Here is a 15401-nt window from a genome sequence, read left to right as displayed (position 1 = left end):
TGGAAGACGGGACGTCGTTACTGTGATGGGGATCAAGGCTGCGACCGGTGAGGTTGAGAGCTGGAGCACGCGTCAAGCTGGCAGCCTTGCCAGGTGGGATGGTGACAGGGGTAGCTAGCTCCTGTGATGACTAAGACGGTAAAGGTAAGGGATGGAAGATGTGTGCAGGGATGTTCTTCCTTTCAGATGGACGGGAAATTTGGGGGGTTTATGGGGGAAGGGGCATCGTCACTGTGCAGCTGCCAACACATAGTTTGCAGTTATACGCAACATTCCCACCGCGAAATGCTCCCATAAATAAATATTACCAAACCACGCCGGATCTTCGACCCGAATCCTTTCGTTGCCGGGCTTGGTGCCCCTTGAACTTCTGAGATGGCCCGCGACATTCGGCAGCGGGCGCTGGAGAAGATCGCGTCGCTCTCAGCTGCCAGCTCGCATACATCGTTCGATCGCTCCGACCTTGACCGACTCTGCAAGGCTACCCACGCTGCCGGGAAGGGCGTCAATGGCTATTCGACCCAGCAGGCGTCTTCGTCTCTCGGGAGATATCCCATGGTACTGTTCTATTGTTTTAGAAGCAAAATTCTTGTTCGACTCCTATCAGTCGTAGCTAACACACTTCCTAACCCGTAGACAATCCGCGAATTCGAGGTTCTAGTGTCTCTATGCAAAGCCGCCCCGGCCATCCAGACGAGCCAGAGTGCTCAGAAACTCGCCCATCAGCTGATACCCTACATTCTCGAGGCGCATATTCAGGTGTTTGTCCCGTCGCCCTTCTTCAGAAAGGTCGAACCCTCGCCGACTGAGGCGCTGGCGTTCCACGTCACAGCCGCGTTGCTGTCCCTCGGGTCTCACTACGACGACTTACACGAGGTGGTCTCGGACAATGTATGGGCTTTTGTCAACGCTTGCAACCATGCGGCGGATCATACCGTTCCTCCCCAAGCCGACGATGACGACCCGAACCTTGAAGATGCCATCAGAACAGCAACCATCGCTGTCTCGCTTCTTGGTTTCCTGGACGCGGCGTCGGCGCAGGCGGACTTTTGGAGGGCTGGGGGCAGACTAGCCTTGATACAACGATTCAGAGATATTCTCTCGGAGCCTTTCTTGATTGCTGTGGAGACGGCTTTCTCTACTATCAGGAACTCGCAGTCCTCGGATCGTCACGCCAGAGAATGGAAGAGATATTTGCGCCATTACTCTGCTGCTGGACGGCCTCTAGGAGCTATTCTTCTGCAGAGAAGCTACATGTGGCTTCTGGTCGCCGGCACGTCGCTGTTGGTTACCGAGGCGTCTCTCTTGCGCGGGACTCATATTCTCGACTTGCTCATGTCAGGTGACGGGGCGTATCGGCCAGGCTCACCGCGCAGCTCCGATGCTGACTCACGATCACTCGACATTTATGCCACGGTTGCCGTTGACCAGATGAACTATATTGAGGCAGGAGCCGATTACCTCAAGCTCGGATCTTCGTGGCAACAGAGACTTGCCTTTGCCGTCAAGTCGGCTGCCCTTGTCAGCTACCTCAACTGCTCGCTCATAAATGAGGACGTGGCAGACATCGATATATTGATCACTTGGCTGGAAGAGGCCCTTGCAGACCCCCTCCAGATGGCAGATGAGAATCTGGCGGCCACCGTCCTTAGGTCGATTGCGCTGGTTTGCAAGATCTCTCCAGGCTATGCTGCTACTGCGAGCCGTCTCCTTCCTCGTTTCATCGTCCAGAGCGCGCCCAACCCTCGCACTGTTGCGGTTGCATCTAAGAGTCTCGCGTTTGTTCTGCGGCTGCTTTCGCACGACGCTGTGATTACCACACTATACACTCTTGGTAACGTCCTCAGTCCCGGTTCTGACAGATCCATGACCAACGGCACCAACGGCGACCTCGGTGTGGACGGGGCCCATACTCTGTATCCTAATCGCCACTCGACTGGCAGCAGCATCTCCTTGGCAATTACTGGCGAGGAAGAGACCGCAATGGTGTATGGCAACGTTGTTCAGGCAATCTGTGGTATTGCAACTGCTTGTAATGATGAGAAAATCACTGCCCTCGCGCAGTCTATGTTGCTGCAGAAGATCGACAAGGTCAACAACAGTGTCGATGCTCAAATCATAAGCGGCGCTGCGGCTCTTGCTTTAAAGGGCGGACCTCTTGAATTTCGATCACTGTTAAAGGTCTTCTCCAGAATTTGTCACCTTGGTGTCGTTAGTCAAAAGGACTTCCTTCTAGTTGCTGTAAGCTCATCGTCGCGGACTGCCTCAAGTCATTGTAGCTAACATTGAGCAGGTTATGAAGGCGCGAACGTACATCTCGGCAAACATCAACCGCGGCTCGCCCCTTTATGATATATACTGGGAGCATTTACTGGAGAGCATCATCTCCATGGGTGATGTACATCAATCGAACCACACCAAGGAGGCAGATGTGCAGCTGGCCGCCCGCGAGATTGCTGAGTTACTACACCCCCTGGCTGTCTTCATGTCTACCAACGACCTGGCATTCAACTCTGTGACCGACGACGAGTCACATTCTATGATCAGAGACGCATGGTTCAACATAGTTGTCCATGGCTTCACCACTCAAACTGATATGGGCAAGAGATACCTCGACGAGCTTCGGATCATGGCCGTCCATTCACCTCCTCTGGTCGCCGAACAGCGAGGAGAACAAATTGAGAGTGATATTGAGCTCAACACGGTTCTACGTCGTGGTATGAGCTCCGACAGAGAGTCGATGCAGAAGAAACATCTCGCCGAGCTGATACCCAACAAGGCCGCGGAGATCAAGGGCTTGAGCTATCGCAAGGTAATCTTCCTCCACTCCGCGTACCTTGTTGAAAGTCTCCGAGCCGACGCAGGCGATTGCACAAAAGCACTGTCATACTTCTTGGAGCCCAGTATGCGTAGAGGGGAAGTCAGCAGCACCATGGAGGGTATTGCCGCTGCAGTAATTGACAAGTACTTGCGCAAGACGCTTGGCGGGAATGATGCCACCTTTTCCGCTCAGTATGCTGCCAGCCAGCTCGTCGCCATCTTCTGTGGCTGCTGTCACCGAATCGAGCGTGTCCAGCAAGCTGCCTTCGCGTGTGCTGACCGCATCATCAGCCAAGTTCCCTCGGCTTTGTGCCACCGTTCCTCGCTCTTTGCCCTGTTGGAACTTCTCTCTCTGATGTGGTCAAGTTGCTTAGAAGCAGAGACGGACCTCTATGCACCGCGATCAAAGTTCACCTCCAGCCTAGGTGATGTCTCTGTTGAACTCTCATATGACTATAACTTCCGTCGTCACACCTTGGAGGTCCTCAACCACAGAGCAAAGCAATGGGTATCTAGCGTGATCAGCCTAGCCCCACTGGACATCAAGGGGCTCCTTCAAACATACCTGTCCGAGTTCGACGACGAAGGAGCGTACGGACACATCTCCTTGGGTCGATCTTTTGCCATAGAACTTGGATCCCTCATGCCCTCCACCGATCAAAGATTGCAGTCCCTTGACCGAGTTGGAGACTGCAACATCAACACCGGTTCCGACTTTGTTGCCCAGTATACAACTCGTCAAGAGTACCGCTACGGCGAAATCTTGCCCGAACGTGGCAACGAGCTGGTAAACTTCATGCAATTGAACCGCAGAGCGTCTTTCTTGCAGTCATCTGTCTCGACCACCAGCGACAGTTCCAACGCGGCTACCGCTCTGGCTCACGTTGAAGCGCGGATCAAGAGCAAAAAGATGACCGCCCTCAACGAGGCTCGCGACATTCTACGTCGGGCTGCAGCCCTGCTATGCCGCAGCGACCGCGATGAGTCCGCCGTTGCACACTATCTTGTCAGCATCCCATTCGCCATGTTTACGAAGCAGTCCATTAAACTCGGTGTTTCCTTATGGCTGGGCGTAATGAACGAGAACCCGCGCCTAGAGCCAAGGCTTTTTACTGAGATCGCCCAAGAGTGGGAGGCGACCATTCATAAAGGCCTCGGTTTATTCAGTCATTCCATGTCGTAAGTTGAGCCTTGGATGATATCATCATCAAACTAACAAATGCGCAGACACCCCGATCCCTTCTTCCTCAAGGAAGAGTTCGCGCCAAGTGACCTTGATGCCCTAGCCAAGCGCAAGCAACAGGTGCACAATCTTCTGGCGCCGCACATGCGACTGCTACAATTCTTCGCAAGTCACTTCAATGCCACTCGATTGGGCAGCCCGGATGTTCAGCGGATCTTCCTGCGCGTCCTCGATGTCACCCTAGATGCTGTACGGTCATCGACGCCACACCCGATGGCACGAGAACTGCGATTTCAAATTGTTCTCTTCGGGCTGAAGGTGCTGCATGTCTGCACCACCATAGGCGCCATCGCACAATGGCGTCTCAAGGAGAAGATTTTGTCGGCCGCACTCAGTTGGTTCCAATTCGCGCCAAGCTGGTCCTTTGGAAGCAATATTCTGCAACTCAAGACGGAACTTCGTCTATTGACTGACATCATGACGGCATTGAAGAATGTCGCGTTCATTGGGGCACACGGTCCAGACACCGTCAAGTCCCTGCAAGCGAAGGAGCATCTGCTTATTCTGCTCTTGGAAAGTGAACAGACACGCTTGTCCGTGTGGGTACACCCACTCGGGGAGCCCAGCAAGACACATGGGCAATCTACCAAGGCTTCAATTGAGGTGTGTATTTCCAGGTTTTCATCGATTGTTTACCACTAACAAATGCAGGCTTCTCTTGCACCTCTCATTAGGGTCGCATGGGCTCAAGACCCGTCCATCGCCATTGAGCTCGTCACGCGATTCCCGTATCCTCGTATTCAACGCGAGGTGAGATGGCTTTTGATCAACTTCCCTCAAAAGGCCATCTCCGAACCAGAAGGCCTTCCTATTCTTTTGGGCGGCTCTTTGCCTAACGACGTTAGCTTTCAATTGAAGGTGAGTTACACGTCACTGCTTCATTTGCCTCATATTAACTGTTGTAGTACTTGTTGTTCTGGTCGCCTGTGAACCCCATTTCAGCAACCACATACTTCCTGCCCGCCTATCGAAATCATCCGTTCTTGATCCAGTACGCAATGAGAGCGTTGGAGAGCCACTCCAGCGACGTTACCTTCTTCTACGTCCCTCAAATCGTACAAACGCTGCGATACGATGCATTGGGTTACGTAGAACGGTACATCTTGGAGACTGCTCAGTTCTCGCAGCTGTTCGCACATCAGATCATCTGGAATATGAAGGCCAATGCCTACAAGGACGATGACGCCACCATTGTAAGTTCCACAAGGTCGGATGGCCGGACGCAGCGCTAACATCATGACAGCCTGACGTCATCAAACCCACGCTTGACAAAGTCATGGAGAAAATGGTTGCAAGCTTCTCTGAGGTAGATAGGACGTTTTACGAGCGTGAGTTTGCCTTCTTTGACGAGGTCACTGGCATTTCAGGCAAGTTGAAGCCATACGTCGGTCGACCCAAGCCGGAGAAGGCGCAAAAGATCGAGGAAGAACTTCGCAAGATCAAGGTTGAGATTGGTGTTTACCTGCCAAGTAATCCCGATGGTGTCGTTATTGGTATCGACCGTAAGTCCGGCAAACCTCTTCAAAGTCACGCCAAGGCACCCTACCTCGCAACGTTCCGCATCAAGAAGTCCAAGGGCAACCTGGAAGAAGTCAATGACATGCTGGAAGAGGCGCACAAGAAGGATGCCCCTCCTCTGCCAGAAAACACTATCGAAGTATGGCAGTCGGCTATTTTCAAGGTCGGCGATGACTGCAGACAGGACGTGCTTGCTCTGCAGATGATTGCGGCTTTCCGAGGCATCTTCAACAACGTCGGCCTGGATGTGTACGTCTACCCGTACCGCGTCACGGCCACAGCACCTGGGTGCGGTGTCATCGACGTGTTGCCCAACTCGGTCTCTCGAGACATGCTTGGCCGCGAGGCTGTCAACGGTCTTTACGACTACTTCATTTCCAAATACGGCAACGAGGACTCGCTTCGCTTCCAGCAGGCGCGCAGTAACTTCGTCAAGAGCATGGCTGCCTACTCCATTATCTCGTTCCTCCTGCAATTTAAGGACAGACACAACGGAAACATCATGATTGATGACGCGGGCCACATCCTGCACATTGATTTCGGTTTCTGTTTTGATATCGCGCCCGGCGGCATCAAGTTCGAGCGCGCACCGTTCAAGCTGACGACGGAGATGCTGGCAGTCATGGGCGGCAGCCCGCATCACCAGGCTTTCAAGTGGTTCGAGGAGCTCTGTGTCAAGGCATTCCTGGCATCGCGGCAACACTGCGAAAAGCTCAGCCAAATTGTGCTCCTGATGATGGATTCTGGTCTGCCATGCTTCAAGCCTGAGAGTGTGCAGCACTTCAAAGAGCGCTTTGTGCTGGAGCGAAGCGAGCGGGAAGCGGCCGACTTTGTCAAGGATCTGATCCGCAGGAGCGCCAACAGTTACTCGACGGGTGTGTATGACCAGTTCCAGCTACTGACCAACGGCATCCCGTACTAGGTAGGATGACCGGAGGAGACTGTTTTTGAGAATGGGAGATTGTGCTCATTTGTTTGCTCTTGTTGATCTTCCGCTGCCGCTCACTTCGTTTTATCGACTCCGTCGTTCAGACCCTTTTCGCTGTTGTACAATCGTGCTGCTGCCGCACTGGAAACAGTACAAGACCTTGCATGCCTCCTAGACATAATAGTATAATAATACAAACACCTGGGTATTTTTTTAGGGGGTGGTGTTGCGCTTGCGCCAACTCCCGTTTCCTTGCTGATGATTCACGCCTGTTTGAAACTCTGGGGTCACCCTCCCCCCATCCTCGAAACAACAAACAAATACACAAACACACACACACACACACACACACCCCTGTCGGTCTAACCTTGTCAAACAAGACCAGAAACAATGCAAGCCAGCCATCTAACCCATATACCCTTTGAAGGGAGGAAAATAAAAATAAAACATTGGTTTGGACTCCGTCGCCGGAGAATGCAAGAACCCACCCACCCAAAAATGCTGCCTTTTCTTTCTATGGTGTTTTACCTTTTAACCAACATGCCGTTCGCCATCCCCCACTCTTTCCCGCCTCCGTATGATCTACAAACAGCCCTCCCGTACAAACCGAGCAGGGGGAGGGTGTTAACTACATTTGCGTATCAACTGCCGATTACCAATAGTTGTGATTATATGCTTGTAGTGAAGGTGCGCCACTGCCCTTTATTGGGCAATATGCGTGTCGACGTTGTAAGTCGCGTAGTCGACGTGCACAAAGGCGCGGTCGACGATGGGCACCGACTCTAGGAAGTACGTCAGGACCTCACTGAGGTCGTGGCTATCCTTTAGTGGCATGTTGGCCGAGAGGACTATGTCGACCTCGACGAAGAGCTTGTCGCCCGCATGGTAGGCCCGCAGGTTCTGGATCTGCCTAATAGATGTGGCGAAGCGCATGGTGAGGTAGAGCACTGTTGTTCCATTCCTACGTTAGCGACATGGCCCACGAATATCACATTAGATTAACGCATGAATGAGGTCAAATGCTCCGTTGCAAAAAGAGGTGCAGAGAAGCAGAGAAGCATGGGGCGACGCGTGAAAGGAAATAAGGATATGACATGGGGGTTGGATGAAAAAAGAAGTCCAATTATAGAAACTGTGGGGAAACGAAACGGTAGGGGTAAAGGTTCCCAGGGAATGGGGAACCGAAGAAAAGAATAGAAAATAAGGGAAGAATACGCACGGAGGTTTCTCTCATCCGAAGTCGCCGAGAAGCCCGTCAGGTTTCGGACGTGGTGCATCGAGGTTTGACTCCAGTTGAGGATGACCACAACGGACAGGAGCAGGCCGCCGAGGGCGTCGAGCCACCATATCCTGGCGAAGTAACCGACGATGGGGAACAGGATGGAACCGGTATTGAAAATGACATCGGTCATGGCGTCGTCAGCCCTATAGAAAATATCTCGTTAACAAACTCACATGTTCCGTCATGTATCGATTAGGAAGTGACAACGTGAAGGCATTGCGATAGGGCAAAAGAACTCACAAGGCTCGAACACTCGAATTTCTGATGAGACGACACCAGAGCCAGCATAGACCCTTGATGACCACAGTGCCTACCATAATGGCAATTGCAGGAACGCCTCTATTACCATCCCCGGATAGTCAGCGGTGTGAAACAAGCAACGGTGGCAGCGGGTGCAACATACAGCTGGACAATTTCATGGTCAGGAGACCAGAGACGCTGGATTGCCTCGAGAGCGACCTGACAGAACGACGTAACCATGACGATGGAGAATACCAGCACGCCAAGAGGCTCGAGACTGTGGCGTGTCAGCACGCGACCCGGAATATATCGCCAAGACAAAGAAAAGAGGAGGGTTGAGGCTCACCGCCGTCTCCCAACGGGATAGGAATGTTGGTCATTCTGGCTGGCAGCGATCAGTCTCGTCGTCGTCCACACGATTGCCGTGCTAAGGAAATCGAGTACGGCGTCGACCAAACTGGCGAGCACGGAAACGGACGGGACGGAAATGACGACAAGTATCTTTCCGAGCAGTAGGACGGCGTTGGCGACGAAATTGACCCAGATTGCAAGGGTGACGATGGGGTCGCTGCTGTCGAGGTCGCTATCCTCGAGCCAAGGGATCTCGGGTTTGGGGAGGTCGGGTAAACCTTCCTCCTCGTCAAAGGTGTCGAGAAGTGGGGTCGCCTCGGTGGGCCGAAAAATGTCCTTGGGGTTGCGTTTTGGCTTTTGTTGTATGCTGTTTGCCGAACTGCTCTGCTCCGTGCTGCTGTTTTGGGCTGAAGCAGTGCCGTAGGCGAGGCCGCGCGCCGGTGGTGAAGTAGGCGTTGACGACTCCTCAGTAATGGTTTGAGGGACGTCGACCGGGCGGTAGGCCGAGGCGTCGAGCGCTTGGTGGTATTCGTTGAGCAGGTCGTGAGGCACAGACGAATCCAAGAGCTGGTCGATGTACAGATACATGCGAATCAAGTCATTGTTTCTCTCGTAGTATTGGCGGCTTTGAATTGCAATCCACGTCAGCATCTAAGGCCATCCAGGAATGCCAAAGGTTGGCGGAGTGGATTGGGCGCCATCGCAGCACGATCCGTCGCACAACTCACATATGCTTTGGCATGGCCTCAAGCTCGGCCTCGGTCTTCCAGTAGCGCTCCCATTGATAGCGCGGGTTGCTGTTTCCGATGAGACGCATGCTCCTCATCTGAGGGCCGAAGATGAGTTCACTCAGTCGGCGCTCCTCGGCTGCTGATCTGTGGTGGTCGTCGTCCGAGTCCCTGTGCAAGAAGCCCAGCAGCGACGTGCTTTCGTGATCGTCATCCTCGTGACCCAACTGGTGGTAGGCCGGGCTCTTCATAGACTCCCTCAGCGTGGCATTGGAGCGATTCCCGATGAGCGTGACCAGGGCGCCATTGCCTCTCGTGGCCAAGGGGTTCGGATCATGGTCGGCGCTGAGCACCGAGGGACGTTTGAATGAGCCTACCCGAGGACTGCTCGACCGGTTAGGTTCCTGAGGCGAGCTCATCTTGACCGGAACAAATGACGAGAGTGGAATAGGGAGGCCGGGCCAAGAATAGGTGGATGGTGGGTAAGATATTGGGGAGGGAAAATTGGAAAAGAAGAGGAAAAGAGAGGTATTGGCCAACACGACGCGAGGGAGAAGCCAAGATAATAGATGAGATTGATAATCTCGTTGTCGGCGCGCCGGAGAGAGCTCACTACGCAGCAGCCAGCCCAGTGATAATGGACCCTGAGGGTCCGAGGAGACGAGAGCCGAGAGGTAAGGCGCGGAAGAGGGGGGCCACAGGGACTGAGAGCTCGCCTCGCGTAGAGCTTCCCAGGACTGTGATTCGACGGGGATGGACGCTTGGGGAGTGCGATGCCACGGGCGTTGGCAGACCCGACCAATGTTGTATCGGAGGAGTGGCAACTTGTGTTTTAAGCTATGGGTGCGCCATGGATTTGCAGCTGCAGCTAGGTGCGGATTGGCACTCCCCCAAATACCCGGAGGCAACTAACTGCACACATGCGTAGCAGCATTTCAGTTAAGTTGAGCAGTTTCCTAACCCGGGACACCCAGCGAGAGAGAGAGAGAGAGAGAGGGAGCAAAAATACCACCCAAAAAGAAAAGTCTAGGTACCGTCTCCAGGGCCCCCTCCCCCATGCCCGTTGAGGGGCAATTGGAGCTTCAGCTGGAACGGGGCACCTCGCGCCAAGTTGCCTTTTGAGCCGGTGTCGGCCTCCGCAATGTCCACTGATGAGCCAGTGTGCCCCGTTCTACCTCCCTGAGTGGATGGGCCGTAGCTAGAGCTGCACAAGCGCTGAGCGTCCCCTGGTGGCCGTGGGTTTACAAGGTATGCAGTCGACTTTGCTAGGTTTGACCTTCCAGGCGCCGGGGTTATGACTTCATCGCATAACCTCCTGCGCACCTCCTGCGCACTTGGCCCTGAACGGCCCCCGGCTACAGTTGACTCGCACGCAGCGGCTCTGCCTGAATGGGCAAAGAGCGACTGACTAGCTAGGTTTGTTTGCATGCGAAGAGCGCACAGAGCTTGAAAGAGCTCACAAAAAAAGACTAACAGAAAAAAAGTCAAAAAGGGAAGCTCTACTCGAGCCAAGATGAGATCAAACGACATACGTTTGCCCTTACTCCTCTTTTCCTTCCCTTCTCCGTTCTCCGAGACTTGTTCGAGGCGCAACACATCGGCTAAATGGACGAAAGGGACAATCAGGGACTTGCATAGTCTCAAATGATGGAATCCTCCGTCTCGTCTCAATTTCGGCATAACATAGTAGCGTTGTATTCTGATTCTATTTTGGCGCCGCACCACGCCAGGCTTGGCATTTCCGCACTCGGAGTTGTGACAGGATGGTAACCCGGAAGTGAGTCTTTATGTTGTAAAGAGAGAAAGACAACAGCTGTATTGAGTATCCAAGAGTTGAAAACACCCCCGTTCAACTCCGACTACTCGATCCTCTTGATCTGCAGTTGCTATTGGCTCCTTTTCCTCGTCTCTAGAATTTGTGTGGCCCCCCTGCTTCGGACCTGCAGAACAGAGCAGAGCCGCATCTCATTCGCAGCAGGTTTTGGCGATTCGTCCGCCCGACTTTTGCCCTCAGCACGGCTTCGGCTCCCGCTCCCGCGAAGGATTTGTACTTGGGTTGCACGGTGGCCACACATCGGCATAGGTTGCTGCTCAACACATGCGAGGCGGAATTCGAACCGATCAAGTCCGATCTTTATTTGTTTTTATCGGCAACATGCACTGCACAGCATAGGCATTGTTACAGTCAGTGACCCTGTTGAAGCATTTGGCACCAAAATCCCTCGTCACTTATCATTACCATTGTCATTGCAGCTGTTCTTGCTTGTCACCGGCGCGCGGATCTGTATCTCTTGGACGAGAACTTGTTGGTCTTTCTTAGCTTTGGCGGCGTGTCAATGTAAAGTGCTACCAGTACGGTTGTTCGCCAGTTCTCGGGCCTGAAAGGCCTCGTACGCCCTGCCGACGACGGTTGCTCCGTCCCCGTTTCCTAAGGCCCCATTAATAGTGTAGTCATCAAATTATCGACGAATGGTCGTCACAGGCAGTGCTAACCCCCCCTCCCCCTAATTACCCTATCATGGGAATCAAGCGGAAGGCAGCATGCACGGTAACCTCAGCGGAGGTTGATGAGAATGCCCACCAGCCTCATTCAGTCACCGTAAGAACGGGCTCGCAGAAGACGTGCATCCATATACCCAGCACAACGAGGTCCGGCCTGTCCTCAAGGGCAAGCTCAGTCAGACCTGCATCGTGGCGGGCGCCGCCCCCTCGACTCCGGCCGCGATGGTGAAGTACATAGTAATGATGCTCTTTTGGTCTGCACGCCTGAAAACCTTAATCCTTCTGATTCGCGGTATGACCTTGACCTGGCCGCGAGATACCGTGTTACCTGCGACCGTGTCCATGGTTGCCTAGAGGTTACCATCGTTCTGGAGTAGAGCACCGCGGCGAGGCCTTAGCGTCTACAACGTGGTGTAGGATGAAAGTAGGGGGGTGAAAACCCTCGGGGAACGATTGAGAATTGAGCATGAGGTGCAGGCTTGAGCGAGCCGTGTTTGGCAGCGAACTCGGTCTCGTAAGAGGTCAAGTGAAACAAGAGGCTACCGTTCTCTTATTAGGTCTCGCCATCTTGGGGTAGTTCATGGTTCTGTGATATACTCTCATGCGTTGTCACATGAAATCACTAGAAGTATTCTAACCGAAGGATGTCAAGCAAAGGGCAGGGGGTTGTTTGCAACTGGCAGGCCATTGCTCAATGGACTACAGCCCATCCAGCCATTCCCGTTGGGTCACAAGCCGCAGGGCACCGCAAGTTCGACAGGGGGACGACCTGGATTTGGGCGAGGAGGGGGACAGAATCGGCTCCGATATTCACCAAAGCAGACGAAACTTCGCTAATGAGATATTAAGTATTGTCATGTGACAGGTTGAGCCGACTCTCGGTAGAGAAGTTGATGCTATCCGACGTTGTTAGTGAAGGAAAGAAAGCGGCGTATCGCAGTAGATAAGTGGATGGATGGGGAAGCTTTTAACCTGACATATGGCAAAGTGCAAGCATCATCGGACGAGGCTCTCTGGATGGGGTTGAGGCGATTGCCGTCTTTGTTAAACATATTGAAAACTTGAGATATCATCAAGCGTTTTATAAATACAAATGGTAATTTGAGGAATACCGAACATCCCAGCTATTTGGTAACGGCTGTCAATGTCAATGACTGACTAGCGAGTAGCAGAGACGAAGACAATCGGTAAGAAAAGCAGAAAAGGCCGATGGGGTATCCCTCCCGTATGAGGCCCATAACGCTAACAACGGACGGGTCCGCATTGCCATAAAGACCGAAGTCTAGAGCCCAAAAGCCCCAGCTCCAAAGCCCGAGTCTAGCAGCCTAAGCACTATGAGCTCCAGATTGCCTAGGAGAAATCAGTGTCCCCACTCCCGTGGTAATCGGGCAGGCCATAATTACTCCGTATACGAGGTCCATGAGTTCGTGGGCTGGGACTGGGTTGGAAAACTTCAACCATGATGACTGAAGTCCGAAGACGAGGATGTCCCATTTCAGAGTCCACCTCTCTAGGCGCTCCTTTCGCAATCCTGTCAGGCATGCAGACCTTTCACCATCTGCCGAATACCGCACCAAATTTGCTTCACCAAGTGGGTAGCAGCGGGTGTCCAGAACGGATTTTCTCTCGCAAGCTTTGGATGGTTTGGCTGCCCATGGGCTGGCTGACCTGACTGTCTTGTCACGCCAGCGTTGGGCCAGGTTCGCTTTGGCAAGGGGGCCACACCTTGGCCACAGGTTTAGGCACAGCATGCGTCGCCCATCGCATCGCCAGGGGTTTCCGTCCATCCAAAAGGCCATCCACCAACCATGCGCGCGCACCGGTGACCGTCGTTAGATCTGTGATCTCCGACCCCTGCCAGCAGAGGCGCCTTTCGTGCGCCAAAGTCCAACGCGAGTGCCTAGAGGCCCAGTCCCTCAACGGCCGAGGGCAACAAAGACGCCGCTTGACCGTCCATTTTGCAGGGAGCAATTGTCCTGAACCACAACGGGGCCAACGCTGGGGAGGGGCCAGTGGCGGCGGTAAGCCAGCCGATGCGACCAAGAAGGTCCAAACCAACACGGGTACCCAAGGCGACATGAATTCTTCCTATTTGGGCCCCAAGCTGCCCTGTATTTGGATGCAGCGCAGCAAAAGGAATTATGGAGCTCTGTGTCTGTCGGTTATTGACGAGGGTGTCATGGTGTCACTGTCATTCAGGTTTGCTCCTTTTACTAACCATGGCATTACAATAGTAACAGTAGCCATGCCAAAGCTCGGCTGCGCCAAACTCAACTTCTTCAGTCTCAGTAGCAGCGCGACAGCCGACATATCGGTGGTCCTTGTCTTCGCTCTCGCCCTTCCTTGTCGCCCATACGAATGGATGGGTGCAACGTGCTGTATCCAAGTGGGCTGCGTGTCCATCCGTGCTTGTCAAGTGCCCATAGAAAGTCACGTCGGTTGGTTCAGTCAGGCCAAGCCGCTTTTCGTTTTGTGGCCTTGACAGGCCCTCGCCGGAGACTCGTCTGTTTACCTACATCACTTTTTGTGGGCAGTCTGCTGCACCGAGACAGCGCAGGATTGGGAGGCCGGCGGGTTCGTTGACGCGTCGGGCTTGGCTTCCTGCCTGTCAGACTAGAGGGCGGCGCCAATCTCCTTGGTTCTTGCAGGTTTTCCGCGAGGATCGAGCGAATGTGAGGTGCAGATGAGCGATACGAGGCATGCGTGCGGAAAATAGAAACGGACAAGTGATTGACAGTCGTTTTCCCTGGAATCAAGGTGGAGAGCCGTGTGTTGGTTCGTTCCAGGTTGAATACCCTAATCAGCCAGCTGTGCCATGTACCCAAAGGTGGGCAAGGTACTTCCAGGAAGATTGCAGACGGAAAGGGAGATGAACCGGGACGTTCCTTTTCACACATTTTCTGCGTTTGGCCCTGCCTTGTGATGGGTTATAACAAAACAAGGCACCTCCCCTGCCAAGGCGAATTAAACGAAGAAGAGCAGGTGCGAATTAACTAAGCATGTACACTACATTATACCACACCACACTACATTACACCATGCTATGCTATGCTTTGCTATGCATAGAGAGAATGTAGCCTGAGGTTGGGCGCTCAGTCACTTGCAACACCCACCGCCAGTGAACAGTCAATCGGCCACAGCTGTGGGCGGGCATGGCATGTGAAGCGCCGGCCAGTTCACTTTCAGAGAGCCCCATGGGCACCACTATTCAAGCTTCCAGGATTGCCTTCGAAGTTCGGGGAGACTTTCTGGGGGCTATGAAGGAGAGTAGCGCCGCGCTAAAGTCCTTGGGGGTTTGTTTCCTGCATTTTTCCCTCATTCCCATCTCATTGCCCCCATTAGAATGTGGGCTAGAGCAGTACATCCACACCCCCCAGCTTGCATTGCTAGAGAGAGCCCCAAATGGAATGATTGTGTCGGGAGCATACAGTCATCGGGGCTGTTGTGAAGACAGTTTGATACCGGGAAGATCTAGTCCGGGGGGGGAAACCCCCGATGCGTCCCTTGCCATCTTTTGCGTGATTGCGACGGGCAATTGTCATATGCGAGCAGCACGAAAAGATGGGAAATTCCAGGGTACCTTACCAGCCATCCAGCCCGCCAACTGAGCCTCCTCCGGCCTCTTTGTATTTTTGTTATTTATTTATTCTATACCGACTGGGATGTTTTCTTTTCCGCCCACCCCCCCTCTCATATAACAGTGCTTCGATTCCCCAGGACAGCGAATCGGCATCCGTCTCGTCACCCACACGGCCTCATTGCGTCTTCTCAGTCGCTTTGAAGATGCAG

At 53.4% G+C, this 15401-nt stretch overlaps 2 protein-coding genes across 2 annotated transcripts; one reads left to right on the top strand and one right to left on the bottom strand.

Moving 5' to 3' along the window:
• Nucleotides 1-375: 375 nt before the first annotated feature.
• Nucleotides 376-6503, top strand: EsH8_VI_000660 (1-phosphatidylinositol 4-kinase STT4; the record flags this gene model as incomplete). Its single annotated transcript, XM_083271913.1, has 7 exons — nucleotides 376-558; nucleotides 637-2241; nucleotides 2294-3999; nucleotides 4048-4666; nucleotides 4715-4921; nucleotides 4969-5256; nucleotides 5307-6503. The coding sequence occupies 7 exons, from the start codon at nucleotides 376-378 to the stop codon at nucleotides 6501-6503; spliced, it is 5805 nt and encodes a 1934-aa protein (XP_083127087.1).
• A 708-nt stretch (nucleotides 6504-7211) lies between these two features.
• Nucleotides 7212-9529, bottom strand: EsH8_VI_000659 (cation diffusion facilitator family transporter; the record flags this gene model as incomplete). Its single annotated transcript, XM_083271912.1, has 6 exons — nucleotides 7212-7456; nucleotides 7729-7934; nucleotides 8032-8130; nucleotides 8195-8308; nucleotides 8378-9007; nucleotides 9111-9529. 6 exons carry the CDS (start codon nucleotides 9527-9529, stop codon nucleotides 7212-7214), a joined length of 1713 nt encoding a protein of 570 aa, XP_083127086.1.
• Nucleotides 9530-15401: the final 5872 nt, after the last annotated feature.

Source organism: Colletotrichum jinshuiense, chromosome 6 (genome assembly GCF_051148585.1).
Source record: "Colletotrichum jinshuiense chromosome 6, complete sequence".
NCBI lineage: Eukaryota > Fungi > Ascomycota > Sordariomycetes > Glomerellales > Glomerellaceae > Colletotrichum > Colletotrichum jinshuiense.
The sequence above is the reverse complement of the archived record's forward strand: the minus strand, read 5'-3'. Positions and strand labels throughout refer to the sequence as shown.